The sequence below is a fragment of the Phanerochaete carnosa genome (assembly GCF_000300595.1).
Source record: "Phanerochaete carnosa HHB-10118-sp unplaced genomic scaffold PHACAscaffold_6, whole genome shotgun sequence".
NCBI classification, from domain to species: Eukaryota; Fungi; Basidiomycota; class Agaricomycetes; order Polyporales; family Phanerochaetaceae; genus Phanerochaete; species Phanerochaete carnosa.
The window spans coordinates 1,484,295-1,511,815 of record NW_006767633.1 but is presented as its reverse complement, the minus strand read 5'-3'; the positions used below and the strand labels follow the sequence as shown (position 1 = coordinate 1,511,815).

Sequence of the window (27,521 nt, the reverse complement as noted above, 5' to 3'; positions counted from 1 at the left end):
CTTGACGCGCTCATCGTCGCGTGGGTCACGCTCGTCACAGGACTTGATTGTAAGCGCTTGTGTGGCCGCCGCTGCTTGTGCCAAGCCTCCACGGGGCACACTCCCTGAGTATTTCACGCATTTTTCTGCATTTCCCTCTGGACTGCCAAACGACGTAGATATCACCAGGTTTGATGCCTCCATCCTCTTCTCACTCTCCTCGGCGTAGAGGTGCCAGGAGATACCTGTCCGCCACAGGTACACGCTGGACTGGTCGTGCTCCCTCCACACCCAAGCGTCGACGTAGCTCGTTCGCGAGTTCGGGTCGCTTCACGCCTCCGCGCACGCCAAGCGACGTGTCCGATGATGAGGACGATCTCGATGAGGGTGTTCATCTCGATGATGCAGCCTCTGTGGTTTCCCATCCCGAGACGTTTACCGTTTTAATGCAAGACGACCGAGAGCGTCCCCTAGCATATGCCTCCCTTCCTGCAACACCAATATCCTCAACTCCTCGGCCACAGACTCCACCGCCACGTATACCGGCCCCGAACTTTCGAACCGAACACGAGTTCGTGCAGCCTCCACCACTAAAGCGCGATGGGCATGTATCGCAAAAGGACGCCCCGCCATTTTCGATATGGGACTATCTTCGCGAAGAGCTGCTCGCAACAGACTTTGACTCACACCAGGAGCTCAAATGGGAGCGTGTGAGCAACTTCCTGAGCATGCCGCCTGCGATCGAGAAGGTGTGTCCCCATGTTACATTTGACTCGGCCTGGGCTTCCTAATGATAGTGCCATAGATCATGCTCTTTGGCTTTGTAGTCTGTCTCGACTCTTTCTTGTACACCTTCACAATCCTTCCCATCCGCTTCGTCCTTGCTTTTAGCCGTCTCCTCATTAACACCATCACGCCGTCTGCCCCGCCCTTGCCCCCATCGCAGAAGGCCGATATTCTCCGTGCTCTACTACTGGTTGCCTCAATCATAATCCTCGCGCCTCTCACAGACGCGAGCATGATCTATCACAGCATTCGCGGCCAAGATACCATCAAACTGTATGTCATCTTCAACGCACTCGAAGTACGCGTTACTTCTCTCTATGTCTCGGCACATGCATATCTCCACATTTGCTCATGGCTTACCTATTAGATTGCAGACAGGCTGTGCGGCTCGATAGGCCAGGACATCATTGATTGCCTGTTTTCGCGCTCGACACTGCAAGTCATTTCGCACCGCAAGCGGCCAACCTCCGAGACGTTGAAACCTTTCTTCTACTTTGTTCTCGCCCTTGTATACACTGGTGAGCTTGTTCATGACTATTACTGTATCGCGTAGATAATGAACTTGTGTGGCAGTCTCGCATACCCTAGTGATGGTCTACCAAATGATCTCGCTGAACGTTGCTGTGAACTCGTATGACCATGCACTTCTCACTCTGCTGGTCTCAAACCAGTTTGTCGAGATCAAAGGTTGCGTGTTCAAAAAGTTCGAGAAGGACAGCCTGTTCCAGATAACATGCGCAGGTGAGCACGTACGCAAATTTTCGGTGTCGGGAGAAGTCTCATGCACATTCAGACATCGTCGAGCGTTTCACCCTCGCACTTATGCTTGTCGTGGTGGCCTTCCGGAATCTAATCGAGCTAAGCGGGTCATCTTTCAACTTCAATGAAGGCTTCGCGCTCCCGAAAAGCTTTGGCTGGTTCCGCGGAAACAACGTCATATGGACGATCTCTTACGTGCGTTGGTTATCTGCTTCCCGCAACGTCCCTGAAATACTCAGGCCAATGATTGCTATAGCCCGTTATGACGGTTATGATCTCCGAAATGCTCGTGGACTGGCTAAAACACGCATTTATCACCAAGTTCAACCATATCCGACCAAGCGTTTACGAGCGCTACACTGATGTGCTATGCCGTGACTTGGCCAGTGCAAGCGGTGTCAGCAGACGTGGGGCCGCGAGGAAGGTGTGTAGCATGCTTCACACGCACAGGATCGACTGGATCTACTGAGCTTGGCTGTCCAGCATACCTACGTCGATCAGTCCCCGCTGGTCGCGCGGCGGTTGGGCTTCGCATCACTGCCTCTTGCGGTGCTTGCCATCCTCGTCGGCAGCCAGTCGTTCATTCTGCTCGTCTCCATGCACGCCGACGACACGTCGCCCCTGTTCTCGCTCGCCTCGATGCTCAGCTCGCCCTCCTCCACCTTTTTCGCGTTCGCCTCCTCCATCTCCGCCTTTTCGAGCACGCTCCTCACGCTCCTCTCCTCCCCCGCGTCCATCCCGCCCGCGCTGCAAGCCGGCCTGCACCGCGCCCTCGCGGCGCTCTCCACGCACGACGCGATCAACATCCTCAAGTGGTCCGCGCTCGCGGCGCTCTTCTGGCTCACGTCCGTACTCGTGAAGATCATGCTCGGCGTGAACCTGCTCAGCTACGCGACGCGGCGGCGCGCGGGCATGGACGGGCGCGCCGAGGCCGACAGGGTCAACGACTTTGGGCGCGACCCGATCGGCGAGGGGCGCGAGGAGCAGCGGTACAACAGGGAGCTCAAGACGCTCTTGGCGGACCAGCGCGACGACGCTGTGCCTGTGGCGGAGATTGGGGAGCGCAAGGAGGGCGAGAGGAAGGGAGGGAAGGAGGGCAAAGAGGGCGGCGGCGGTGGCGGGAAGAAGAGGCTGCCTCTGGAGGAGATCACAAGGTACACTATGGTCAAGAGGATTTGGTGAACGTACCTCCAAAATAGATAGATTTGGATTAGCTATCAGTGCAATCCCACGGATTTGGACGGAGTAGAGCGTGAGTTAAAGCAGTGATATCGCATACGCAAGCGGACATACATGCTAGCATACATTGTGAGTTAGTGAATGAGTATGGAGTGGGTATTGATACAGTAAAATGCACATGAACATGGTAGGGAAGATGCAATGTCTAGTCTAGTAGTCCAATCGTTGAGTCCCATTGAGAGCTTTGTCGGTGTTTCCAGGAAGTGAGATAGGGAACCAGTGACTAATAGTTACCACGTACAAGTAAGGAACCCAGAGTGGACAGAATCGGAGCTGAGAGAGACCTGCGGTGTGCGCCTCCGGTCGTCAAGAGACTCAGCCAAGAGTTGGAAGACTCTCAGACGACTGCAAGGTGTATGAGTGCCGCATCTTGCCTCTTCCCTCTCACAGCCGTCCTCGGGCCACCCTCGCCTTCGGCCGTCCTGTACGACACCCCAGAATGCGCCTCGCTCCCCGCGGACGTCCGCGACCTGCTGCCGCTGCCGCTGCTCGACGACGCGCCATCCCTGCGCCTCGGCTCGCGTTCGCGGCGGGGCACTGCCGGCACGCGCTCGACGACAAAGTCCGTGGCGTCGAACACGACGCCGGCGTTCGCGTGGGTGCTCTTGCGGTGCGCGCCGCCCTGCACGAGCGGCGCGACGCGGAGCGCGCCGACGCTCTGCGGCATCGGGTCGTGGTACCGCTGCGAGGGCGCCTCGGTCGCGACGGACGAGGTCGAGTACACGGACGGCGTCGCGCGCCGCGACTTGAACGGGTTGAAGATCGGCACCTGCGCCGACGGGGACTTGGGCGGCGGCGTCGGCGGGCGCGAGCTCTGGGAGTGGCTGCGGGACACGTTCATGGGGGACGTCGGACGCGGGTGCTCTCGCGACGCTGGGACGCGCGTGGAACGGGGGATCGTGCTCGGTGAGATTGAGGGCGTGTGGGCATCGAAGATGTCGACAGGTACGGCCCTTGTGCGCTGTCGTGTGCTTTCTGCGCGCGGTCGCGAAGGCGCGTATGCTTCCGGAGTCCTTGAAGATGAAAGGGGCTTCGGCCTCGAAATGTATGGCGATTGAGTGGGTTGGTCCAGGACTCGAGGTGCAGAAAGGTCGACTGCAGCTATCTTCTCGTTCTTTGTCACAGGAAACGGCTTGTCAGAGACAGGTATACGGTGGTTGGGCCCGTAGGTCTGTTCTGCACGAGGATTGTTCACTAGCATGGGCCGGTTGTTCACACCTCTGCGTCCGCCAAGGGGTGTCGGTGCGCGCAAGGGTACTTCATTTGGCCTTGGTGAGTGCAAATGCGGCGGTTGGCCCGTTTCTGGAGAACGATGAGTCCTTGCTCGAGGCCTGCGCTGCAAGTCTACAGGGGCGGACGAAACGTCGTGAGAGGGGAACTGGAGCAGATCAGGGCGGAACGCCGGCGAAGCCTGCACGTCGAGCGCCGAAGCCGAAGCCGCTTGCTGGTGGGTGCGCACCAGACGTTGATCATCGCGGGATAGCTCGCTCTCCCTGCTCATCTGGGCCAGGAGCGGTGGCACGTACACCAGCGTAATCGACCTGGAATCCTCCTGAGACAGTGGCCGAATGTCGTTCTCCCCCATACGATCGAGCATGGTCTCCCAGGACTCTCGTCGCTCTCGTCTTATTTCCGGTCTGGGCCCGCTGATCTTCTCCCTGTCGACTGGCCGATCCCGCGAAGGCATCCGCTGACAGTCCTGTATCGATGGCCTGCGCTTCAGCACCATGCCAGGCCGCGCATTCTCTTTCAACAGCGAGTCGGACACTATCCGCTTGAACCCAGAGGCCGCGGCCACGACAGCATCGCTGCATTCACCTCAGCAAACGGACCGTGACTCTCGGATAATGACGTACGCTGCAGCATCTGATAGTCTTCTTGCTCGTTTGTAGAGCTTATTCGCGTGATTGGTGCTGGACTTTGGGACAGTCGTCTCTGAGCTGCAGACCCCGGTCAGCACACGCGCCGCCACAACACTGACTTGCGCGTACTCTTTGGATCGGTTCGACGAAATCTTTCTTAGTCTCTCCATTGAGTCGATGGTCTGGTTGCTGTGGGAGGGTGACTGTGCGGATTAAGGATGTGCTGAAGGTTTCGCGTATGGTGGAATGATGCAATTTATATATCTATTCTGGTAACAAAGACAAAGAACTGAGTGGTTTGGCTGAGTCGCAAGGTCAAAGGACAAGCAGTGACGGGCCGTAAAAGGGACACAGAAAGGCAAAGGCATGGGCACAGCCGTTGTCTGACCTCATGTCAAAGTGATCTCTAGTGCGATGCAGGGGAAAAGAAGGACAATAAGCGTTCAGCAAGCCGGTAATGGCCCTGGATATCTGCCATTTGACACATCTCTGGGTCGGACGTAATTCACCCATGCACATTACTGAACTCCGGAGCTCCCGTACGCGCGCCCCAAGCTCGGCCGGCGCCGCGGATCACGCAGCCTGGGAACTGATTCTCGTTGTACAGCATTATTCAAACACCTCTGCACAGGACAAAGAGGATAAACAGTGGACTGCTCGATGCGCAGCCAGAGGAGCTCTGCCGAGACCGAGACCAATGCCCAAAAGAGGAAGGAGAGCGGATGGAAAGCTGGCGGTACTGAAAGGCACAGCTGGGCCAAGCCCAGTGCCGTGACGACTCGCGCGCGAACGAGGAACGGGTGAGGAGCGTGCGGATTAACACAGTCCACCCACTCGTGGGGCTTCCGCCGTGACGTAACCACTCATTTCCCCTCGTCACTCCTCGTGCCTGACAGGTCCGGCACGGGATGCCATATAAACCTTAGCCCGATCCATGTTCCACCCACCGCCTCTCCTCCCACTGCTATCCACCGCTGTCATCCTTGGTGCGTTGTTTCACTTTTGCAGACTGCTCTCAGATCGCTCATGTCTTGTCCAGATCCCCTTTACGAACCGTCACGACCCACGACTTTGCAATGGCCGCAGGAGCAGCAATCCCAGGGCTCTTCTTCACCTTCGTGGCGATGGTCCTCCTCATCTTCGTACGTCCCCAGCACTTTCATTGCCGGCAGCTAGCTGACAGTTTCACTCTGCAGGCCTCAGTATCCGCACCAACATGGAACGCCGTATCGTTCTTGAACGTCCCAGGCATTCACTTCGGTGTCTTTGGCTTCACAGGGTCACAGACCCATGTCGGCTACAACTTCCCCGCACCAGTGGGCGACAGTGAGCTGAACGACAGCACCTTCTACCGCCTCACCCAAACCCTCATCCTCATCCCAATCGGTGAGCACTATTTTCCCCTCCCCTGCGCATCGAGTACTGATATCGTCCTCCGCAGCTGCGGGCCTCGCTGGCCTTGCGTTCCTATTCGGTGTCTGTGGCGCAGGCTACCACCGCGTCGGCACCATCCTGATGAGCCTTGTCTCTGCTCTTGCGATGCTCATCACGCTTGTCGCTTGGATCCTCGAGATGGTGCTTTTCGGCATCGCCCACCACCACAGCCGCGAGCGGGGAGTCAACGCCACCTGGGGCAATGCCAACTGGCTCGTCCTCGGCGCCCTCGTTGCGCTCTTCATCGGATTCGTGACCGCAACGTGCGGTGTATTTGGAAGCTACCGCGCGCGCAGGCGCGCCTAAATGCCTGGTGGGTGCCAGCCGGGAAGTAGAAAATGAGCTTCTCGGCTTGCCTCGGTATCCCCTTATTCCCTTCAGTGTTTATACCCCATGCTTTGCGCTTTCGACTTTCGTTACCGGAAAGTTATACGACTACCCATACCGTACGAACTCTCTATTCAAACTAAGTACCATACACGCAGACACTTTAATTCGATATCTAATTGCACCTATGTATTTCATTGCGAAATTCACATTTCCTGTCATCCGCAGTCTGTGGGAAGCTGCCTTGCGAAAACTGCGGACAGTGACGCACTACTCCATTCCTTTGAACGCTTGAAGAGCCAAGTCGCCGAGCCAGCGTCCTCGCACCACAAAGTGCGGAATCCATCCAACTATGACGCAACCGACACAACCTCAGGAAGCCCCTCGACATTAATATTGGAGGCTTGTTACTCCAGCCATCAGAAAATATATACCCCAAGCATATTGCCGCGTGCACAGATAGCAAGCGGGAGGCGCTTCGCGATCGCGTCTAGGACACCACCCGCAGCATATCACGCGCTCCCCTTGAGAACGACATGTGAGGGACATTGTGCGCTTGTGCATGACGGCGAGGGTATCAATGACCAGGCAGATGGAGCGCCTAAGCTGCTCGGTGGAGTGCGGGGTACGCCCGCCGCTGACATAAGTGACGGGACGTTGTGGCGTCCCGTTCCCAGAGGCACACGGACATCGTGCAGCATACAAAATACATTTTAAGAGCCCATGTCCCAATTTCCACCTTATAAATTACAATATTATACGTGTATATGAAATGCCTTCTCACGTTGTTCACGTCGCTTCCTGTGCTGTGGGAGCGGGCTCGGGCTTCTTCTTCGGGTCCATGAGTCTATCCCCGAAGTACCCTGTCCCGAACATCGTCTTCATGTTGATCGTGAGGAGGACGACACACGGCGCAAACTCCGCTAACGCTTGAAACACGTAGAACGCAGCCTTCTCTCCGGGGGTATTTTGCGACCCGGAGGCCGTAGAGGTCAGAGACGTCGTCGAGTTGGCCATGACGACGAGGTGGTATATTGGAATCATCGTCTGCGCGAGCGGTGCATCAGGTCTGATTAGCTATGGCACGTACACGCTAAATGTAAGGGACGCACGAGGATGGTCTCGAGGGCAAACAGCAGAATCACGGCGTTTCGCTTGATACGGGGGACCATGAGTATCGCCCAGATCAACAGCGCGAGGACGAGCAGGGTGAGGATCAGGCCCATAGCTGCAGTGACATATCTGCGGCCCCAACGGGTGTCAATCGAGTAAACACTTGGATCACAGACTCGTCGCTGACCTGAGAGCCTGGACGGCTGGTACCTTCGCCGCATCCGTCTCGGTGTCGACGTACTCGTTGCCCATTACCGCGCCGACGATGATTGGTATTAAAAATTGCAGCGAGAGTATGCTGAATACGCGTCGATACAGCGCTCGTTTCTGGGGCTGGTCCTCCCGCGCTTCATACTCGAGGGGCAGAACGGCAACACTCGTCTTCGACTTGCTCGCAGAGGCACTCAGGCCCCCTACCTCCTCCGATTTGCTCCACAGCGAAGACTCTGGCGTCGAGGAGGTATCTATGGTCGTGCCAACGACGGGACATCGCAGCAGGTGGATGATCAGGCTGTGAATCGTGAGGAAGCCGATGCTGAACGTGATTTGAAAGTAGGTGGTCAGGTGGCGGTTGAGGTCTTCGGACGGCATTCGCGCTTGCTTGGCTCGTAGGGACCAGATGACAACTCTGGGGAGCACGAATCAGAGGCGATGGGACGGTAGCTAGCCACCCACAAAGACGCACCTTTCAATAATAAACACAAGAACCGAGAGTACAAAAACATTGCGGGATGCATTCTTTGCCAAGCGATAAAAACACAGGAAAGCGAGCGCGCCATAGAGGCAGGCGAAAAGAATGCATGGAGCAAAGTCGTGGGCGAGTGGAACACCGCCGATTGGTGCAGGAAACCGAAAGGTGCCCGACTGTGACATTGGACAGAGGAAAGGGCGGCGAAGGAATTGGATGGCAGCCTCGCTTGAACAACGGCTGTGACTTTTTGTAGCCATGGCACACTGCAGCGCCAGGACATGCTGGGCCTACAATTCCACGCTCACTGCGCAAATCCACGATATTGGCGGTTTAAATGGTGGCATGAGAAGCCTCTGCCTCGCGGGCAAAAGGATAGCCAATGGGGCAAGTTGATTCTCGCTCTCCGCAGCACGGGTGACGGCCGCAATGTCTACGTCCCGGGTGGGTGTGTACAAGAAGAGTTAAACACGAGCTTAAGATTGACGGGATGGCTGTGTCTGGACAGCACCCACCTCACCGTGTAATTGTATTAGGAAGCTGAGGTCGTACGACTCGAGCCTGCTGCGCTTGAAAGTTGAACGCCGGAAACTTGAACGCGCGACCAATTAAAATGTGATACGCGCCGTTGTTCTGCAGGCGTCGACCGGCACGTTAAGTGCTCGCCTTGGCTTGGGAGATTCTGTACTGCAGACATCACAAGAGTAGGCATGAGTCTGCAATGAGCTGTCGTAGAGAAAGTCCGGCCCACACGAGAGCCGCCAGCCTTGCGATGTTCGTGAGTCGCGACTCTTTCGCGACTTTCCGTGGCCATCACAGCGCTAGATAAGGTGAGTTTGTTACAGAACAAATACTCGAGCACGGATGGGAGTTTCACAGAAAGCTGTAGCCTGCAAAGCACTGTAAATCGAGACGTTGTGGCGTCCCATCCTTGGAGGTGCACATGGCATCGCGAGCATATAAAATACATTTCAACAACTCAAGTCCCAATTTCCACTCCACAAATTACAATATTATACGTGTATATGAAATCTCTTCTCGGGCTGTTCACGCCGCTTCCTGGTCTGTAGGCTTCTTTTTCGGATCCATGATTCTATCCCCGAAGTTCCCTGTCCCAAACATCGTCTTCATGTTAACAATGAGGAGAACAACGCACGGCGCAAACTCCGGTAGTACTTGAAATACGTAGAACGCAGCCTTCTCCCCAGGGGTATTTTGCGATCCGGAGGTTGTAGAGGTCAGAGACGTCGTAGAGTTGGTCATGATGACGAGATGATATATTGGAATCACCGTCTGCACAAGCGGTGCATCAGATCAGTTTTGTTGGTGCACGAAAGGTAAATGATCGATACGCACAAGGGTAGTCTCGAGGGCAAACAGCAGTATTACTTTTCGCGCGATACGAGGGACCGTGAGTATCGCCCAAATCGACAGAGCGAGACCAATCTGAATGAGGGCCAAGGCGAGGGCTGCGATAACATATCTGCGACCCAAACGAGTGTCAGCCGAGTGAACACTTTAATTATGGCCTTGTCACTGACCTGAGAGTCTGGATGGCCGATACTTTCGTTGCATCCGTCTCGGCGTCGACGTAACCATTGCCCATTACCACGCTGATGACGAAAGGCACGATAGTTTGCAGAGCGATCAAGCCGAATATACGTCGGTACATGGCCCGCTTCTGAGGCTGGTCCTCCTGCGCTCCATGTCCAAGGCGCGGAACTGCAACGCTCGTCTTCGACGTGTTCACAAAGGAGCTCAGGCCCCCCACCTCCTCCGTTTTGATCGTGGACGAAGACCTCAACGTCGAGGAGATGCCTTTTGTCGTGCCGACGACGACGCATCGCATCAGATTGAGGGTAATGCTGTGTGGCATAAGGAAGCCGGCGCTGAACGTAATTTGCCAGTAGATGGTAAGGCTGCGGCTGAAATCTTCAGACGGCGTCCGCGCTTGTTCGGCTCGGAGGGACCAGATGACAACTCTGAGAGACACGGAGCCGAGGAGTTAGCGATGGGACGGCAACTGGCCACCCACAAGGACACACCTTTCAACAATAAACGCAAGTAACGAGAATACCAAAAGACTGCGAGATGCGCTTCGCACTATGCGATAAAAACCCAGGAAGGCGAGTAGGCCATAGAGGCAGGCGAAAAGGACGCTTGGAGCAAAGTCGTGGGCGAGCGGGACGCCGCCAATGGGTGCGGGAAACCGAATAGTGCTCGACGGTGGCTGCGACATTGGTCAGAGGAAAGGGCGGCGAAGAGGTTGGATGGCAACCTTACTTCAACCACGGGCTTGATTTTTGTAGTCATGGCGCACAACTGCGCTAGAAAATACGGTTCCACACTCTCTACAATACCGGCAGTCTTGATAGTGGCATGAGATGCCTCCGCTTCTGCTCGATGTGTGATAGCCAATGGGGCAAGCTGATTCTCGCCATTCGCAGCACGCTCGGCGGCCGAAATGTATACGCTGCAGGCGCACGTGCACAAGAAGCATCAAAAGTAGCTTAAGATTGACGGGATAGCTGGGCCTGGATAGCGCCTCGCTCATCGTGCATCAGGAAGCTGCGGTCGTACGGGAGCCGCACTGCTGCGCTTCAACATTTAAATTTGGAACGCTGAAAACGTACCGTCGCTTCAGCCAATATTTGCCCTAAGGAGGCAAGCGTGATCGCCACATTGAGTCGCCCCGTCGATCTAGACGACGAGCGCGATTACGATGCTACGGTTGTTAGTTGTATCTTGCACAAGAGTAGTAGTATAGGTTCTATAATCACTGAGCACACCTTAGGAGATGCTGGGAGGCGAGTTATGGTGAAGAGGACACTGTTACTCTGAGACAGGGACCACAGGGTATAAAAAGAATTTATTACCATTTAGCTAGCGTAGTAGTTGGGAAAAGGGAATATAGATAAGTTAGGAGACTTAGCTAGCAGATCGTGGTTGCGTCATGGTCGGCAAGGTGACCTGATGTGGCTCTTTGGACAGAATTTGGCTGGAACAAACAAATAAAACAAATACTAAGACGACCGCAATTTGCTGTGTAACCTGATGCGCCCTCCAGTTGTCGTTGACATAAGCTCGGCGCGTTGTGGCGTCCCGTTCTCGGAGGCGCACATGATATTGCACAACATATACTCTACTTTTTCGATCTGAACGACGGCGGGTGTGACTGTGACCGTAGCGGCGACAGAGGTGGGGGCCTCGGTGACCCGTGACAGCCGCCGCTTCGCCGCGGCGGCGGACCAGATTTGGGGTTTTTTGTCTATGGGTACACCGCAGGCCCAAAATGTTTGGCTCACTTGTAGTACCTGTCACACACCGGCGAGCCTCTCTGTGACCCGTGACCGCCGTTCAGATCGAAAATCTACAGTAAAATCCATTTCAACAATTATAGTCCCAGGTCCCTCTTCTAATTCATGATATTCTACGGGTATATCCAATCTTTCCTCGCACTGTTTACGCCGCTCCCTGTGCCGCAGGAGTACTAGTAGGCTTTTTCTTCGGGTCCCTGATCCCATCCCCGAAGTTGCCTGTCTCGAACGTGGTCTTCATGTTAACAATGAGGAGGGCAACACACGGCGCAAGCTCCGGTAGCGCTTGAAATACATAGAACGCGGCCTTCTCTCCAGAAGTGTTTTGCGAACCGGAGGCTGTGGAGATTAGAGAAGTCGTCCAGTCGCCTGTGATGACGAGATGGTATATTGGAATCACCGCCTGTACAAGCGGCGCATCAGAGCTGGTTAGTTGAGTTATGCACAGAGCAAATGAAAGGGACGCACAAGGATGAATTCGAGAGCTAATAGCAGAATGACGGCGTTTCGCTTGACACGAGGGATCATGAGTATCGCCCAAACCGACAGTGCGATGCAGAGCTGGGTCAGGGTCAGGGTGAGAGCTGCGGTAACATATCTGCAACCCCAACAAGTGTCAGTCGAGTAAACAGCTGCATTACTGACTTGCTACTGGCCTGAGAGCCTGGACGGCTGATGCCGCCGCCTTTGGGTCCGCCACAGCATCGACGTAACCATTTCCCATCAAAGAGCCGATGACGGCAGGCGCGATAGATAGCAGTGCGAGTAAGCCGAACATGCGTCGATATAGTGCTCGCCTCCGAGGCTGGTCCTCTTGAGGCCCATATTCAAGGGGTGGGATGGCAACGCTTGTCTTCGACTTGTTCATAAAGGCTCTCAGGCCACCCATCTCCTCCGTTTGAATTGTGGGTGAAGACTCTGGCGTCGGGGAAGTACCTTTGGTCGTGTGGACGACGAGGCATCGCAGCAGATTGAGGATAATGCCATGGATCGCAAGGAAGCCAATGCTGAACGTGATTTGCCAGTAGATGGTAAGACTGCGGCTGAAGTCTTCGGATGGTGTCCGTGCTTGCTTAGCCCGAAGGGACCAGATAACAACTCTGGAAAGAGGAAGGTTAGCGACGGTAAACGGCTGGCTACGAGGACGCACCTTTCAATGATAAACGCAAGGAAAGAAAATACCATAACATTGCGGGATGTGCTCCTCGCCAAGCGGTAAATACCCAGGAAAGCGAGCAGGCCGTAGAGGCAGGCGAAAAGGATGCTTGGAGCAAAGTCGCGGGAGAACGGGACCCCGCCAATTGGCGCGGGAAATTGGACGATGCTCGACGATGGCTGGGACATCTGACAGAAGAAATGGTTGCGGAGGGATTGAATGGCAGTCTCGCTTCAACAACGGCTTTGACTTTTGTAGCCATGGGAGACTGAAAGCGCTAGGAGACAGGCCTACAGTCCCACGATCACCGCGCAAATCTACAAGGCTGGAAGCCTTGACAATAGCACGAGGTACCTCCGTTTCTGCCGAATATGTGATAGCCAATGGGGCAAGTTAACTCTCTCCATCCGCAGTGCAGTCGGCGGCCGCATTGTACATGCCCTGAGTGTGCGCACACAAGAAGGATCAAGAAGGAGCTTAGGACTGACAGGATGGCTGTTCGGACGGCGCCTCGATCACCGTGTATTAGGAAGCTGTGGTCGTACGGGACCGTGCCCCTGCTGCGCTTGAATATTGAACACGCGTAATCAATTAAAGCGTACCGTAACACGTACCGCATGTACGTGTTGAACAGTGTTCTTTGAAAATTCTACATCCCATGTCTGCGCGATGCAGTGCAAGCGGCGACCGCGCTGAGTGATATGTAGGACACGGTTGCCAGTGCTGTGTGCTAAGCGACGCTAAGACCGTAGAAGGCATGTCTAAGCGCCATGAAATGGCTGTGCACTGTCGTCTTTAACCAAGTGGTGAAGCTGAGAAGACAAAGGAATCTGTTCATTGCAAGAGACCGTCCGCTGGGAGCGTGCTCTCATTCGGATGTTTTAGAAGAGTGTGAAGAAACATAGTGCGCAGTGCTATATTTGATTTCGTACCATGTGAGCGTAAGAAAAAGATCCACTAGACTAAGCATCCTTACATAGACAGCACAAAGCCCGCTAATCGTATCCAGAGAACGAATCGAACCCGGCAAAACCATTGGCACCGGGCCCACCCTGAGCATTTCCGGATGTGCTTGTACCCCCAGTACCACCGACACTCGAACCACCGCCGTTCGTCACCGTGCCCGCAAAGTTCGACACTGGGCCCCCAAGAGCATCACCAGAGTCGCCAGTGCCTGCGTTACCACCTGATCCATCGCCGTTTCCAGCACCCCCGGAGGCGTCACCCGATGTTGACGCACCGCCTGTGCCGCCAATGGCTGAAAAAAGAACTTGTCAGCTACGAGGCGGACAGTGGCCGCCAATGACACTCACTTGATGCTCCGTCGTTCGAGACGGTGCCCGCGGCCGATCCTTCGTTCGTCACCGAACCGCCGCTCGCATCGCCCGAGCCGCCTGTAAACGCATCGCCTCCATCTTGACGCCGATGCACTCGGCGAGGAGCATCACCGCCGACAGCGTTGGCGGATGTACTCGTTCCACCATTCCCAGCACGATCAGCGCCGTTGGTGTTCGAATTTGAAGACCCGCCGGTCATGATACTGTCGCCGTTGGCTGTGCCCGCGCTGCCTGACCTCGCGTTGCCACCTGGGCCGGCGATAGCAGGTAGAGACTCTGACGTGCCGCCGTTATCGCCGGCACCTAGCGAAAATCTATTACATTCAATCCTGGGCCACGAAAGGCCGAAACTTACCGGTGCCATTGCTGCCTAGCGGATCGCCAGTCCGATACACGGATCTACCATTGGCGTTTCCAGCGTTTCCGGTGGACGCGTCAGGATAATTACTGTGGTTGATGAAGGAGCCGTTGGAGGAGTTTGTGGGATGAGAGAAGTGCGATCCAGCGGCAGCCTTCGCAGCGGCCGCGCGAGCTGCTGCTGCCAAGGACGCTGGTACAGGGCCTGCGAATGCCACAGTAGCGAAGGTCGCGACTAGTGCAATGATGAAAAGAGACGGACGCATTATGAAAGTAAGTGAATACAGTGGAAGACCATCGCACCGACTTTAAGGTCATTATATACCTTTCTAGAGCTGTTTTGCAACTCCCAAATGTTTCGTTCCGCAGGCCTCACTATGGCGGAAGACCAAAGTAGGACACTCCAAGGACGCAGGCTCGCAATTTACGGGGCTGCGATCGGGCGATGAACCATTGCGCGGAAGCAGCTGCACGAATCAGGTATTATTTGAGAATATTTGACTGTGTTGGTGGGCTGAAGGAGGTAACGTTTAGATTTGCTTCCGTAGACTCATTGTGAATCCTAGCCAATCCCGAGGACTGTGGCGGGGGCAAAGTGGGTTTGATATCTGTGCAGTTGGCCAACTTTCCGGTCGCATGTGAACTGCACGCATGAGTCTAGCTCGAGCACCTGCTGGACGGGTCACTCAATCGCTGATTGCGTAGAAATCGGAGGACCATCCAGCAAGCGACAGCTGGACGATCGCTGTGGGGCGCGCGGAGTCTATCGTTGCTTGACATCACCCTTCGTCATGCGACCAGAGGAATAATTAGCATCCGCTGCCCTGAAAATCAACCGTTCGACTACACCGGCTGAGATCGGTGTGTCCACGCGAGGTTTGACTCCGACTGCGCTCGGGTGCTTCGACGAGCGAGGCGGTGCAAACGTGTATCGCGGGCAGCACTGCTTCTGAGAGGTTTTCAGGGTATTTTAGTTTTGTAGAGAGACCAAGTCTTGTAGACTTGTAGAACGATGAGTCGGCGTATTTGAGTGCAGATGCACCAGAGGAAGCGGCGACTAGCGTAAATGTTTGGCTGTGTTAGGATCACAAGGTGCTGCCTTCCAAACGTAGACATCCGCTTAGGCGCCTTCTCGGACCGTATAGCCCGATTTTCGAACCGCGCGCTTTTTAGCCCGCGGAGTCTCTCAAGTCTCTCGCCACGACACTCTTGAGCCCGGTGCTCGTCCACTCCTTTCGCTGATTCGTGCACAGTCATGGCTCCGCCAACATCTATGCCTGGCGACACCTCTAGTGACACCCCTAGTCCCTCGGCGACCACCGGCATGCAGATCGTCCTGGCCGTGACCTTCCCGCTTATGGTCTTGTCTCTTCTAGTCCTCAAAGCCGTTGTATTCTACCGGAGACGCACACGAGAGAAAACTGCTGGCGGACAGAGCGTATTGAGTGTTGGCGTAACTGTTGACGTAGATAAGGTCATTGATCTTCCGTATCAACCCAAGGATCAAAGCTGTCAAGATCTGGACTGGACACCTGCGAAACGAGCCAGCATTGCTTATGCGGGAACAGTCTCATCTTTACCCTCGGACTCTTCTTGGAATATCGGAGCGGGAGTGGATTCCGATCGTTCTGCGAGCCCTACACCTTCTGCTCCTGAAAGCCCTTCACTTCGTCCTGGCCTTATTTCCAGTCACATTCGACCCCCAAAACGCGTCCCTCTCGGCTCCTATTTCAAGACGTACCCGAGCTCTGCAAGCGTTGCTTGCGCTCGCTTGTGTCCTCTTGCTGCTGCGTTCTCGGCAATGGATGTTGACGGTCTTGTCCAATCTACCGTTCGCTTCCCCCGACTACCGCCCGCACCAGATGATCCTTCGAACTTGTCTGGCTATCCTACCATTCCTTCCATTCCTTCGACGCATCTTATACCGGAGTCTTCTGTTGCTGTAATCACCTCTGACGACTCAGGCGCCAATTGCACGAATTCTAATAGTGAACACGACATTCCGGAGCCCGTCAGCGACGACTCCTTGGGTACACTTGTAGATTCTTCAGTATGTTCTCAACGCGTCGATAACTCTGCATATATGGACACCTCCGATGTCAAATCACAATCTTTGGAAAAATCCTTGTCTATTGCTAGCGATCAACCTCCGACTCGGAATCTGATGCGTCAAGAGGTCACTCTCAACACTAGGCGGCCTGTCTCCTCGTACAGCCCTCTTGTCTCTACGTCACTTTCGCCTTTGCAGGCGAGTTCAAGTCCTGCCGTCCTGACGATGACTATGATGCCTGGATCCCAATACACTACTAGGTTGCAGGGGGTCAGTACACCAATCATTCTCGCGTGTGTATGTGAATTAAATTGTTTTCTGCAGCGCCAGGAGACTCCTGACCTTGATACTTTCGTTGTTGCCGCAACGCCACTACTAGACGAAGCGCCACCAGATTCTCCTCAAACTGCCTTGTCTGTTGTGACGTGCGGGAAGCTGATTCAAAACAGCCAGAGTTCCAATGCAGCCGACGATCTTACAATGGGATGTAGGCATCCTGGGCGTGTAAGGCCTTTCGATCACCGCATGTGATGTCTTGGTTGTTGAACCTCGTTTCCAGGTGCTACAACCACTCTTCGAGAATTCAATTTCGTTCGACTGCTCTCAGACCGTATGTTGCTTGCATCCATCTTCGCTCCTTTATTTCTAACTCCAGCACTAGGACCATGCGCACCTAAGCATGGCGTCTTTGCGATCAGCATTCACTCTGTCCTACTCGCCCCCTCTCCGTTGCTCTCTGGCATCTTCTAACCTTCCTCTTACGTCAAAGGCGGCGACATTGCCAATGCGTGAATCTAAGCCGCCAGAGGATGCATCTCCCAATTCAGCTCTGCCTAAGCTCGCGCTCTCATCTCCTATGAACTCCTTCCACGTATCCTTATCCCCCTCTACATCGGTCGATATCACTGCGGCATACTCGCCGTCCCTTCTTTATTCACCTTTCCAGCGTCCCCACGCACCGACGCCAGGCTCCGTCGAAAGCCGTCTATTCGCGTACGCTCATTCCGACGTTGACCACCACGATGTTGAACACCGGACCGACTTCCTGACACCAGCTATGTATGACCGGTCTCTGTGTCGTCTGTCGACGAATCACAGTCTCGAGGGCATCTTACGGTCGCCATCTTCCCCGTTCTGTAGGCCTCGTGCACCGACGCCTGGATCTCTGGCGAGCATCAGCCCGCATTTCGAGATGGAAGACACTCCCAGCTCCTTCCGCCGCTTAATTTGGATACAATTCCACCCCTCTCGCTGTGATGACTGTAGAGCAATACATATTTTCTCTTGTTGTAGCCAGTGGTTCGAACGTGAATGAGGTTGCGAACAATGCGTGGGCTCTTGAATGCATCAGGCGCATCAGGCGCATCAATGGATTACTGCCCGCGGCAATGGGCTCTTCTCCCTACTGTTCCTATCGCACTGCTACTACTTCTACTCCCACTTGTATCTGAACAGAAACACACGACGGGAGAATCACGGCCCGGACGCCAGCAAGAACAAGATGGAGGGGTCATGTACGCGGACGTGGACGGACCGGGCGGAAAGACAACCTCTGTTCCCTCTACATAAGGACGTATAGCAGCAATGAGCAATAGAGAAGACACAGTTCTACCACCTCTCTTGCCAAGATGTGGGCACCACCTTCGCCTTTCGCGTCGAACCCCCTGCAGACCCGTACGGACTTGGCCCAGTTCCTGACGTCGCTCCTCGACCCTCTCGCAGCGCATACGTCGCCTGGGGGGTCACGCATCCACCTCGGCTTCACAGGCACACATTTTGACGAGACTGCGGCGCATCTCGAGGGCTTCTCGCGCCCCATCTGGGGCCTGGCGTCGCTCCTGGCAGGCGGCGGCACGTACACGGGCGCGGAACGCTGGGTGCGCGGATTCGAGAGCGGCACGGACCCGGAGCACGATGAGTTCTGGGGCGACATGCGCGACCGCGACCAGCGTATGGTCGAGTGCAGCGCCATCGGTTTCTGCCTCGCTGTCGCGAAGGAGCAGATCTGGGACCGGATGGGCCAGAGGGGGCAGGGCAACCTCGAGCGGTGGCTCGGCGGGATGAACGACAAGAAGATGCCGAACACGAACTGGCTGTGGTTCCGTGTGTTCTCGAACCTCGGTCTCAGCAGAGTGGGGTCGTCGTACTTCTCGTCAGAGCGTCTCAAGGCGGACATGGAGCACCTTGATACGTTCTACATCGGAGACGGATGGTCGAGAGACGGCCCTGAAGGAGTCCTTCAACTTGGTGTGTAAAGTGTAATCGTTTGTGAACAAGCTACTGAATTGGTACAGATTACTATTCCTCTTCATTCGCAATCCAATTTGCACAACTTGTGTACAGCAAACTTGCGTGGAACGAAGACCGCACGCGGTGCGAAAATTACAGAGAGCGTGCTAGGCTCTTTGCCAAAGACTTCGTCTGGTATTTTGATGCAGAAGGTTAGTCCTTGATTGATACGTCCGAAGACAACTGTCGTTACATTGCATACGTCAGGTCGAGCTATCCCATTCGGACGATCGCTCACCTACCGCTTCGCCATGTCTTCGTTCTGGGGTGCATGCGCTTTTGCCGACCTGGAGCTCCCTTCACCTCTCACCTGGGGTGTAGTCAAGGGACTACAATTACGGAACATCCGCTGGTGGGCGAAGCAGGCGGGTGCATACAACGTAGACGGCACTCTGACTATCGGCTACGTCTACCCAAATATGGCGATGACGGAAAACTACAACTCTCCTGGATCGCCATACTGGTGCTGCAAGTCCTTTATCTCCCTCGCTCTCCCAGAATCGCACCCATTCTGGGCAGCGCAGGAGGAACCCTACCCTCTTCACTTGCTCAGCTCATTCACCAAATCTTTACACAAACCTTTCCATATTGCCACGCACTCCGCGACGTCCTCAGCAGCACTGGCACATTCTTACATCTTGTCTAGTGGCCAACGCTGCTCGTACGCCGTGAAAAATTCGGCTGCAAAGTACGGCAAGTTCGCGTATTCTACCGCCTTCGGGTACAGCGTTGCAGTCTCAAACGGCCTGGGTGGTCCCGGGCTCGAGGAGGTCGGCGCGGACAGTGTGCTCGCCTTCCGGGACCTCGAGCATGTCGTCCTCGGCGGCAAGAATGCCGACGTCGGCGCTGCGGGTGCTGCAGGTGCCGCAGATATCGACCTCGAGGACGAGGGCTGGCGGTGTCGCCGTCGCGTCGACGACGCACGGTTCAAGAGCACCGGTCGCAGGGAAGAACTGCTCAGAAGTGTCTGGCGGCCGTACCCCGGCGTCGAAGTCGAGACGTGGCTCGTGCCGCCGGCCCCCGAATCGCCGCTCTGGCACTTGAGGGTCCACCGCGTCCGGAGCACCCGCAGGCTGGCGGTGGCGGAGGGTGGCTGGGCCGCCGACGGCCAGCGGTGGGACGGGCGGCACCTCGATGCGGTTGCGGATGTCTCCGAGTTCGTCACACAGAGGGCGAACAGGACACGAGGCTACGGATACCTCGAGAGTGAGGGCGGTGATGCCGTCGGCGCGGCTGTGCTGACTGTCTCCAAGAGCGGCGTGAGCGGGATCGTGGACCTGTCGCCAGACGAATTCGCGCCTGCTGCTGGCGCGAGGCGGGCGGGCAGGGCGCTACGTACGGATGCGAACACGAGCTTGATGTTCCCCCGTGCTGTGGTGCCAATGCTTGTCACAGAGCTCGAACCCTCGAAGGAGGGCAGGGATCTCTGGTGGGTTACCGCCGTGTTTGGTGTGCCCGCCCGCGATGGCCAAGAAGGCCCGCCGGAGGGCTGGCAAGCAGAGTGGGCGAAAAGCCCTGTCATTCCAGAGGAGATTGCGAAGTTGATTATATAAGCAGTATGTGCTTCTTGCATTCTTGTGAGAAGAGTTAATACATCCACTCGTTGTATTGTATAAAGTTCATCAAACAGTAAAACTTGAAAAGGCATGACCTGGATGCCGGTCACAGGACTGGAAGGTCTCGTCAGTGACTAGATAATATTTAAGAGTAAGCTAACAAACGTACCTCCGTCGCCAATGCAGAGACGGGGAAGTAAGCTGTTATAATACCGACCAATTTTACTGTATTCACACCTCCGCGTCGAGAGAGTGTGCGGTGCGTGTTTCAGCCTTCCACAGAGCCACGCGAATGCGGAGTCGTCCCATCGGTATTTTCGCTCGTCGTTGTCGTTGTCGTAAGACATACCACCCAAGCGGCTAGCGTACTGTAACACCGATATCGTCAGCCAATCGTGGAAAGCTACAGCCAAGGGAGACACTTGCCTTGTCGTACACCTCCCAACGCGCGCTTTCCCAGCCTTCGATGTCGTGCTCCTCGATTACGTCCACAAGAGCTTCAAAAAGCTGTTCCGTGTATCTGTCACTCCAGTAGTAAATGATATCGCCAGTGGAACCATCCATCCAAGACCTCATGTCTTTGCTATTGTCTTTAGGTGCACGATAAAGGACTTCTCGAAGCCTGTCAACAGAAGGTGAGGAAGGGAGCAAACTATCTGGTCGCGACGGGTATTTTGGGACAAGAGTTATCAGAGCGCCTCTCATGGCCTCCTCTCTTCGCCGCCTGTTGAGGTCAAAGACGAAGTCTTCGTCCCCCACTTTATCGAGCGCTTCGTTATATACATGCCACAGCCATTCTGGGAATCGCGGTTTCATGCGGAGGGGGCCGGGGGTGACAACCCATTCATCATCCGGGTCCAGGAGTTTATCGGTGCGTGGGGACGAGTACAGGAAAACGCTATCGGTAGAGCAAGCGTCAGGTGCAGGGAATATCCCGCCTGCGTTCTTAGGCTTAGCGTGAAACCTATCTTTCAACTTGTCCAAGCTGGAATCCGTTGTTCAACAGTCAGTGCAATCTGCAGGATTTCTGAGCATTGTCCACGTACTATGCCTCGAATGCCTCTGGACCACCGTGTTTTCTCCAAGCCTGCCTCTCTACGGCGCGTTCGTTGTATAAGAACATGGGCTTGATGACGTTCTGGCCATTTATTACTGTGATCGTTCTACACTCGAGGTGAACGAGAAATCAGCATTTGAACAAACGATCGAGGCGTATGATACCGGGTCTGGGACGTACTCTGCCTTCTCAAATGGGATGCTGGCCAAGTCTTGTTCAGCCTGTACTGCCTCAAAACAGCAGTCCTGTTGAGCTATGCAGTGGTGTCAGTGAGTCCATCCGGCATCCAGCAGCATAGACTGAGTGTACCTTCTTGTGTATCCTGACCCTGCTCGCCCTCCATGTAGACTCGTCCGTCGCGGCGGCAGTTCGCCTGGCTTTCCTAGGCGATTTGGGCGGCGAGTAAGGAGTCTTCTTGAGAACCTTCTTGCGGGCCTCCTTGACAGAGTCTTTGGGCATGTTAGTGTGCAGGTGATTGTTACGATCAAAGAAACGAGAATGCCACGAAGACACAGGTGTTGGGACTGAGTGCCGGGACTGGAGTATTGTGCGCGAACCGACGACCAAGACAAACCTCCGGCGGGTCATCGCTATGTTTGGTGTGCCCGCTGACGAAGGCCAAGAGGGTCCACCGGAGGGCTGGGAAGCAGAACGGGCGAAGAGGCCTGTCATTCCGGAGGAGGCCTCGAAGCTGGCGGTATGAGCAGCGTGCACTTCCACACTCTCATGATAATAAATGATACATTCACTGCATATATTGTACAAAGATTCCCGAAAGTGCATACTTGGTTTATTACAAAACTGAATGGTTTCATCAGCAGTCAGATGTATCGGGACAAGCCACAGACGTACCACCTCTGCCAATGGCGAGACGAGGAAGCATATTGTTGTACCGTCGACCAATCTCGCTGTACCCACACCTGCGCGTCGTGAGGGCGTTCGGTACGTGTTGCAGCCATCCGCAAAGCCATGCAAACGCGGAGTCGCGCCACTCGTCTTCCCGGTCGTTGTAGCAAAGGCCATCCAGGCAGCTGGCATACTATTGTACCAATACCGTTAATGTATCACAAAACCTGCAGCTCGAGGGAATACTCGCCTTGTCGCGCACTTCCCAGCGCACGTTCTCCCAGCCTTCGATGCCATGTTCTTCAATCACATCGATCAGAGCCTGGAAGAGCTGCTCCAAGTATCTATCGCTCCAGTAGTAGTCAGTGTCGCCGGTGGGACCGTCCTCCCAGGATTCCATGTCCTCGTCGTCACTGCTCTTGGGTGTACGACTGAGGACGTCTCGAAGCTTGTCAACAGAAGGGGAGGAAGGAAGAAGACTGTCAGGTCGCGGCGGATACTTTGGAACAAGGGTCGCCAGGGCAGTTCTCAAGGCCTTCTCCCTCTGCTGCTTCTTAAGCCCGTGATACTCAAAGTTGAACTCTGAGTCTCCTATCTTGTCAAGCTTCTTATTGCATGCGCGCCACAGCCACCTCGGAAACTGCGGTTTGATGTTGATGAGACCGGGCGTGACGACCCATTCATCGTCTGGGTCCAGGAGTTTAGGGGCGGGCGGAAGGGAGAATATGCCGACGGTAGCAGTGGAGTACGCAGAGGGCGCGGAGAAGAACTTGTGTCTGTTCTCTGGCTTGGCGTAGAACCTCTCTTTCAACTTGTTCAGACTGTGAAGTTCATTGCTTGACGGTCAGCGCAATGCACAAATTGCCAAAGCCTTGCTACACGCACTATGATTCGAACGCCTCTGGACCCCCGTGCTTCTTCCAAGCCTGCCTCTCTACGTCGCGTTCATTGTACAAGAACATGGGCTTGGGTTTCTTCTCGCCATTTATGATCACGACTGCTCTGCGTGGATGTATAAAGCGTCAGTATCTGAAAGGCGCAACATGGGTATCGAACTCGAGTTTGGACTTACTGTGATGTCTCACGTCGGAGACCGGCCAAATCTTGCTCCTTCAGCCTATACAGGCTCAGTGCAGAAGACTTGTTGATCTGAGGAGCAAGTGTCAGTGAAGTTGTCCTGCACCGACCGGAGTAGTCAAGCGCACCGTCGTGCCTGCTCCGATTGTGCTCGCCCTCCATGTCGACTCGTCGGTCGCGGCGGCAATTTGTTTGAGTTTTCTGGGCGACTTGGTGGGTGAGCGGGGAGTGCTCTTCTTCGGCGAATCCTTGGGCATCTCAACGAGGGTGATCATTGTTGCGATCAAAGAAGCGAGGGCGCATCATAAGAAGGAGAAGCGTCAATGATGCAAGACGCTCCTGTCGCAAATAATTCCCACCATCCAACCTGAACAGCGGTTCTGAACTTGCAAGAAAGTGCGCTTTACTGCATACACTTGCAGTCTGGGATAAAATTCACCAGAGATAATCACATCGTCGGAGGAATGTGCACTGTGCAGCTAGCTAGTAAGAAGTCGGCACTCTCATCCGAACATATTAAACATTCATTCTGTGCATCACTCAATACAGATATACAAAAACACTTCGGAAGAGTATGACCTCGATGCTAATCACATAATTACGTCGACAAGAGCCTGGAAGAGCTGCTCCGTGTATCGGTCGCTCCAGTAGTAAGTGATCTCACCACTAAGGCCATCCGTCCAGTACTCGACGTCTTTGCCGCCGGCAGCCCCAGGTGCACGACCAAGGACCTCTCGAAGCTTATCGACAGAAGGTGAAGAAGAGAGGGGGTTGTCTGGTCGCAGCGGGTACTTCGAGGCGAAGGTCGTCAGAGCGGCCCTCATAGCCTCCTCTCTCTGGCGCTGATTTAGCCCGTGATATTCTACGTCCCACTCCGACCGCCCTATTTTGTCGAGTGCTTCGTTACATGTTCGCCATAGCTACCTTGGGGTCTGTGGTTTGATGCGGAAGAGACCAGGGGTGAGGACCCATTGGTCATCTGGATCCAGGAGCTGAGGTGCGGGTACGAGGGAGACTACCCGGACGGTAGCAGTGGAATATGCAGAGGATTCAGAAAAGGTTTTGAATCTGTTCCCAGGCTTGGCGTAGAACCTTCCTTTCAGTTTTTTCAAATCCAGAGTTCGACGGTCAGTGCAATGCATGACATGTCAAAGCCTTGCTCCACGCACTAGGCTTCAAATGCCTCTGGGCCACCATGTTTCTTCAAGCCTCTCGCTCTACGTCACGTTCATTGTATTAGTGCATAGGCATGAGGGCCTTCCGGCATCTAATAATATCAAAGTTCGGCCAAGTCGTGTTTCTTCAACCTATACAATTTCAATGCAGAGGACTTCCTGATCTGAGGGGCTATGTCAATGGAGTCGCATGGTCCGAGGTGGCAACAAAACGCACCGTCCTGTCTGCCCTGATTGCGCTCGCTCTCCATGTCGACTCGTCTGTCGCGATGTTGGAAGTCTTGGTCTGTCTGACCTTCTTCCTGGGCGACTTGTTCTTCTTCGGTGATCCGTCGGGCATGATTGTTGCGATCAAACAAGCGAAGGCGCCAAGATAAAAGACGCGCGCCCGTGCTTTGAGCTCCTGCCGCCCTCATTGGCATCGAGCGCGTCGGCGCGTGCATCGAGCACGATACGTGGTCGACGAAGGTTCACTTCTCAGGTTGCGCCTGGCTGTTCGCGGGCGGTACATGGTGTAGGGGGAATTGCCCTGGGAGAAGAAGGCCCTGCAGAAGCAGATCTACATCGCCTCCGCATCCGCGCGTTGGCCTGGGTCGATGGCTTCCCCGCGCGCGGCTTCACTCCACCTCGACACTCGCGCCCCTGACTGGCTCGCGTACGGAGCAGCACGGGGCAGAGCGATACCACGGTGCTTTCATTACGTAAGCGTCGGTGTTGCGACCTCCGGCTTCGTTACTCGCGCTCTTCATCTTGTATGCTCAACAACAAATCTCTTGGACTTGCAGGGAGAAGTCTTTTATCCATCCGAGTCTGTGCTTGCTGTACGCTTCAACAACCTATAAGTACGTGCTGGTCCTCTAAACTCGTCCCGGTATTCAGTCCGGAGGTAAAGCAGCATGAGTCACTAGCGTGAAGGGGGGCCGCCGCGTGCAGATCGCTTCGGAGCGGCACAGTATTCTGCTACCCGCAAGGTCACGTAGGCCCTATTAACACTGCCCTTCGCTCCAGGGGACGAGCACCCGACTGTGCTTGTGTAGGCATTCAAGTTTATAGCGCTCATACTAGCCCAAGTACTGTCAACACGGTATCCGGTAGGCTGCGAGCTACCTGTTTGCAGCCACCTCCGTTGATCAGTATTTGCACCCAATAGCTAGCCAGCTCAGGGGATGATTAGCATCGCGCACGCACTATTCCCTGGCCGTCCCGCTGACATGCTCTATTGGCGGCGGCCGCCTATGTCATTGGCCATTACGGCGTCTACGGTAACTCGCTCCGTACGTTACTGTGGTGGTGTTTTCCCCCTACGCTGTTGACGCGATAGCCAGCTCTGAGAAGTGTTAATTATAGGTGGTCATATAAAGCTGAGGAATGCAAAACGCCGCCCCTCATCATCTCGTTCCTCCCCTCAACCTACCGTCGACATCATGTCGGCACCTGTCTCGTTTCCTGCCCCCATCGGCGGCGTACCTTTTGACAACGATTTTACTCCTTCTGTTTTCTTCGCCTTGCTGTATGCCGCCGTGTGTCTTCTTGGTTTCTGGCGTCTAGCACGCGAGCATTCTCGCACAATGCTCGTCGTGACTACCCTCATTTTCACCATCGAGCGGTATGTCACACATCCTTCTTCTGACGACTCACATCAGATGCTAACTTCTGAAACAAGCGTCGTGGTTTGGCTCCTCCGGGCGAAACAAGCGAAGACGCCCTCCGATGACTTGAGCAAAAACCTCACGGCGTACTGGCAGATGACCTTCAGCGCCAATTACATCGCGATGTACGGCAAACTCATCGTGCTGCTCAAATCGCTCGTTATGGATGTGCTCAAACCCGTTCCTGCGCCTATCGTGCTACAACCCGGGAACTTTACTCAGACCGCCGACCCCGAGGCATCTACGTCTTTCCTTCACCACTCGTCGCAGCAAGACAAATACCGCGAGGTGCCGTCTAATGAGTCGAAAACAGAGCTGGTTGAACGTGAGGGGGACCTTGCAGCCGCACACAAGCGCAAGATATTCACGCGCATCTCCACGGGTCTGGGGCTGCAAGCGTTGTTGCCGGTCCTGACTGGCCTCGTCATGAGCCAGCTGTACGTCGGGGCCGAGACAAATGCGAGCAAGGCAAATATAGTGCGGCTGCTGAGGTAAGTCGTTCCAGGTTCCCGCCAGTGCCTCTTAGTGACGCTGGGCAGGTTTGCGATCGCCGGCATGTGCTTTGCCATCCTTATGGCCTTGCAGGGGATGTGCTTCTGGGCACGTCGTCTCCCGGGCATTCGCAAAACTCCGTTGATGCTCATTGTTGCTCTCGGACTCATACTCGTATGTTTGTCTCGGATTCTGAGTGTAGAGTCCGTTTGAATATTCTGCCCTTAGACCATCATTCCCTCATACCACCTCTTCATAATGGGAAACAACACAACGTCACTCATCTCGACCGCACCAGGTTCAGGCAATACGCCAGCGGAGAAGACCGCATTCTACGTCTTCCAGGTCATGGTCGAGCTTGTTACCAGCGGCACTCTACTGGGCATCAATGCGAAGGAAGTCTTCGGCTTGTGATGGGTTTGTGTAGGGAAGATCTCTTTACGTTTCGCATACGGTAGACATTCTTTGACCCAAGACGGAAGATTGACATTTCGCTACTCCATCAGGAAACAGCGTCTTGCTGCGTAGCAGGGGCGTCTACTACCACCAGCCACCGCGTCTGCGCTTGCCGCTTAGTGCATGCGCAAGGCTCAGGAGAGCCTGGTAGCACTTAGCAGCTGCTCATATGCACCACCTAACTCTGGCTAATTTCTCGCGCCATAGACTAGATTTGTATGTAAAACATGTGCTTACAACATTAGTGAATGAAACTAAATAGTATACAAAATTTTGATCATGACACTTGAAGCGTGAAGTACTGTCCGAAGGTGGTATACTCTTCACTTGCTCAAGTACGGGAATGTCTGCCCTAAATTAACGGATGATGGCACGGCCGATGGTAACAAGCGCCCGAACATCCCTCGTTCCACGTCACCACCGCGCTGCGTCAGCCTATGTCGGCGGTGTCAGTCAACGGGCAACGCGTCGACGCCATACACGTCCTTGTGTAAGTTATGTTCTTCTAACATATACCATA

The 27,521-nt window shown here is 54.9% G+C and overlaps 11 protein-coding genes across 11 annotated transcripts; 5 read left to right on the top strand and 6 right to left on the bottom strand.

Annotated features, from left to right (window-relative positions):
• Positions 1-425: 425 nt before the first annotated feature.
• On the top strand, positions 426-2,706 carry PHACADRAFT_162698 (uncharacterized protein; the record flags this gene model as incomplete). Its single annotated transcript, XM_007396961.1, has 7 exons — positions 426-728; positions 785-1,063; positions 1,133-1,283; positions 1,339-1,506; positions 1,559-1,719; positions 1,781-1,948; positions 2,008-2,706. The coding sequence occupies 7 exons, from the start codon at positions 426-428 to the stop codon at positions 2,704-2,706; spliced, it is 1,929 nt and encodes a 642-aa protein (XP_007397023.1).
• A 2,958-nt stretch (positions 2,707-5,664) lies between these two features.
• On the top strand, positions 5,665-6,593 carry PHACADRAFT_258107 (uncharacterized protein). The gene is made up of 3 exons (XM_007396960.1): positions 5,665-5,767; positions 5,822-6,011; positions 6,067-6,593. The coding sequence occupies exons 1-3, from the start codon at positions 5,702-5,704 to the stop codon at positions 6,363-6,365; spliced, it is 555 nt and encodes a 184-aa protein (XP_007397022.1). The 5' UTR covers positions 5,665-5,701; the 3' UTR covers positions 6,366-6,593.
• A 490-nt stretch (positions 6,594-7,083) lies between these two features.
• PHACADRAFT_258105 (uncharacterized protein) lies at positions 7,084-8,385 on the bottom strand. Its single transcript, XM_007396959.1, has 4 exons — positions 8,185-8,385; positions 7,687-8,127; positions 7,499-7,628; positions 7,084-7,433 (listed from the first exon to the last, which is right to left on the bottom strand). The coding sequence occupies exons 1-4, from the start codon at positions 8,370-8,372 to the stop codon at positions 7,176-7,178; spliced, it is 1,017 nt and encodes a 338-aa protein (XP_007397021.1). The 5' UTR covers positions 8,373-8,385; the 3' UTR covers positions 7,084-7,175.
• An 844-nt stretch (positions 8,386-9,229) lies between these two features.
• On the bottom strand, positions 9,230-10,824 carry PHACADRAFT_210132 (uncharacterized protein). The gene is made up of 5 exons (XM_007396958.1): positions 10,471-10,824; positions 10,233-10,417; positions 9,729-10,169; positions 9,544-9,670; positions 9,230-9,480 (listed from the first exon to the last, which is right to left on the bottom strand). The coding sequence occupies exons 1-5, from the start codon at positions 10,498-10,500 to the stop codon at positions 9,235-9,237; spliced, it is 1,029 nt and encodes a 342-aa protein (XP_007397020.1). The 5' UTR covers positions 10,501-10,824; the 3' UTR covers positions 9,230-9,234.
• A 716-nt stretch (positions 10,825-11,540) lies between these two features.
• Positions 11,541-12,879, bottom strand: PHACADRAFT_210131 (uncharacterized protein). The gene is made up of 4 exons (XM_007396957.1): positions 12,655-12,879; positions 12,150-12,604; positions 11,973-12,088; positions 11,541-11,907 (listed from the first exon to the last, which is right to left on the bottom strand). Exons 1-4 carry the CDS (start codon positions 12,846-12,848, stop codon positions 11,650-11,652), a joined length of 1,023 nt encoding a protein of 340 aa, XP_007397019.1. The 5' UTR covers positions 12,849-12,879; the 3' UTR covers positions 11,541-11,649.
• Positions 12,880-13,492: 613 nt separating this feature from the next.
• On the bottom strand, positions 13,493-15,406 carry PHACADRAFT_185261 (uncharacterized protein). Its single transcript, XM_007396956.1, has 3 exons — positions 14,353-15,406; positions 13,974-14,300; positions 13,493-13,918 (listed from the first exon to the last, which is right to left on the bottom strand). The coding sequence occupies exons 1-3, from the start codon at positions 14,618-14,620 to the stop codon at positions 13,656-13,658; spliced, it is 858 nt and encodes a 285-aa protein (XP_007397018.1). The 5' UTR covers positions 14,621-15,406; the 3' UTR covers positions 13,493-13,655.
• A 1,652-nt stretch (positions 15,407-17,058) lies between these two features.
• Positions 17,059-17,719, top strand: PHACADRAFT_174812 (uncharacterized protein; the record flags this gene model as incomplete). Its single annotated transcript, XM_007396955.1, has 1 exon — positions 17,059-17,719. The coding sequence occupies exon 1, from the start codon at positions 17,084-17,086 to the stop codon at positions 17,717-17,719; it is 636 nt and encodes a 211-aa protein (XP_007397017.1). The 5' UTR covers positions 17,059-17,083.
• A 297-nt stretch (positions 17,720-18,016) lies between these two features.
• On the top strand, positions 18,017-20,335 carry PHACADRAFT_185259 (uncharacterized protein). Its single transcript, XM_007396954.1, has 3 exons — positions 18,017-18,651; positions 18,699-18,845; positions 18,901-20,335. The coding sequence occupies exons 1-3, from the start codon at positions 18,033-18,035 to the stop codon at positions 20,244-20,246; spliced, it is 2,112 nt and encodes a 703-aa protein (XP_007397016.1). The 5' UTR covers positions 18,017-18,032; the 3' UTR covers positions 20,247-20,335.
• A 274-nt stretch (positions 20,336-20,609) lies between these two features.
• Positions 20,610-23,504, bottom strand: PHACADRAFT_210127 (uncharacterized protein; the record flags this gene model as incomplete). The annotated part of the gene is made up of 9 exons (XM_007396953.1): positions 20,610-21,234; positions 21,296-21,412; positions 21,487-21,551; positions 21,616-21,755; positions 22,159-22,345; positions 22,415-22,973; positions 23,038-23,154; positions 23,225-23,301; positions 23,358-23,504. 9 exons carry the CDS (start codon positions 23,502-23,504, stop codon positions 20,610-20,612), a joined length of 2,034 nt encoding a protein of 677 aa, XP_007397015.1.
• Positions 23,505-23,789: 285 nt separating this feature from the next.
• PHACADRAFT_258100 (uncharacterized protein) lies at positions 23,790-24,671 on the bottom strand. The gene is made up of 3 exons (XM_007396952.1): positions 24,622-24,671; positions 24,399-24,568; positions 23,790-24,321 (listed from the first exon to the last, which is right to left on the bottom strand). Exon 3 carries the CDS (start codon positions 24,051-24,053, stop codon positions 23,820-23,822), a length of 234 nt encoding a protein of 77 aa, XP_007397014.1. The 5' UTR covers positions 24,054-24,321; positions 24,399-24,568; positions 24,622-24,671; the 3' UTR covers positions 23,790-23,819.
• A 1,157-nt stretch (positions 24,672-25,828) lies between these two features.
• On the top strand, positions 25,829-26,959 carry PHACADRAFT_196746 (uncharacterized protein; the record flags this gene model as incomplete). Its single annotated transcript, XM_007396951.1, has 4 exons — positions 25,829-26,010; positions 26,068-26,544; positions 26,593-26,719; positions 26,774-26,959. 4 exons carry the CDS (start codon positions 25,829-25,831, stop codon positions 26,957-26,959), a joined length of 972 nt encoding a protein of 323 aa, XP_007397013.1.
• Positions 26,960-27,521: the final 562 nt, after the last annotated feature.

Excerpts from the sequence above, each read along its gene's own strand:
- PHACADRAFT_258107 (XM_007396960.1), top strand. The coding sequence starts at position 5,702 with ATGGCCGCAGGAGCAGCAATCCCAGGGCTCTTCTTCACCTTCGTGGCG. Across the intron at positions 5,768-5,821 it reads CGATGGTCCTCCTCATCTTC|GCCTCAGTATCCGCACCAAC; the intron begins GTACGTCCCCAG and ends TTCACTCTGCAG. Across the intron at positions 6,012-6,066 it reads CCTCATCCTCATCCCAATCG|CTGCGGGCCTCGCTGGCCTT; the intron begins GTGAGCACTATT and ends CGTCCTCCGCAG.
- PHACADRAFT_258105 (XM_007396959.1), bottom strand. The coding sequence starts at position 8,372 with ATGTCACAGTCGGGCACCTTTCGGTTTCCTGCACCAATCGGCGGTGTT. Across the intron at positions 7,629-7,686 it reads CCAGCCGTCCAGGCTCTCAG|ATATGTCACTGCAGCTATGG; the intron begins GTCAGCGACGAG and ends TTGGGGCCGCAG. Across the intron at positions 7,434-7,498 it reads TTGCCCTCGAGACCATCCTC|ACGATGATTCCAATATACCA; the intron begins GTGCGTCCCTTA and ends CCGCTCGCGCAG.
- PHACADRAFT_210132 (XM_007396958.1), bottom strand. The coding sequence starts at position 10,500 with ATGACTACAAAAATCAAGCCCGTGGTTGAA. Across the intron at positions 10,418-10,470 it reads AAATCAAGCCCGTGGTTGAA|CCACCGTCGAGCACTATTCG; the intron begins GTAAGGTTGCCA and ends CCAATGTCGCAG. Across the intron at positions 9,481-9,543 it reads TTGCCCTCGAGACTACCCTT|ACGGTGATTCCAATATATCA; the intron begins GTGCGTATCGAT and ends CCGCTTGTGCAG.
- PHACADRAFT_210131 (XM_007396957.1), bottom strand. The coding sequence starts at position 12,848 with ATGTCCCAGCCATCGTCGAGCATCGTCCAATTTCCCGCGCCAATTGGC. Across the intron at positions 12,089-12,149 it reads GGCTCTCAGGCCAGTAGCAA|CTCTCACCCTGACCCTGACC; the intron begins GTCAGTAATGCA and ends ATGTTACCGCAG. Across the intron at positions 11,908-11,972 it reads TAGCTCTCGAATTCATCCTT|GCGGTGATTCCAATATACCA; the intron begins GTGCGTCCCTTT and ends CCGCTTGTACAG.
- PHACADRAFT_185261 (XM_007396956.1), bottom strand. The coding sequence starts at position 14,620 with ATGCGTCCGTCTCTTTTCATCATTGCACTAGTCGCGACCTTCGCTACT. Across the intron at positions 14,301-14,352 it reads GCTAGGCAGCAATGGCACCG|GTGCCGGCGATAACGGCGGC; the intron begins GTAAGTTTCGGC and ends GATTTTCGCTAG. Across the intron at positions 13,919-13,973 it reads CTCGAACGACGGAGCATCAA|CCATTGGCGGCACAGGCGGT; the intron begins GTGAGTGTCATT and ends TTCTTTTTTCAG.
- PHACADRAFT_185259 (XM_007396954.1), top strand. The coding sequence starts at position 18,033 with ATGTGGGCACCACCTTCGCCTTTCGCGTCGAACCCCCTGCAGACCCGT. Across the intron at positions 18,652-18,698 it reads TGAAGGAGTCCTTCAACTTG|ATTACTATTCCTCTTCATTC; the intron begins GTGTGTAAAGTG and ends GAATTGGTACAG. Across the intron at positions 18,846-18,900 it reads CTGGTATTTTGATGCAGAAG|GTCGAGCTATCCCATTCGGA; the intron begins GTTAGTCCTTGA and ends TGCATACGTCAG.
- PHACADRAFT_258100 (XM_007396952.1), bottom strand. The coding sequence starts at position 24,053 with ATGAGGGCCGCTCTGACGACCTTCGCCTCGAAGTACCCGCTGCGACCA.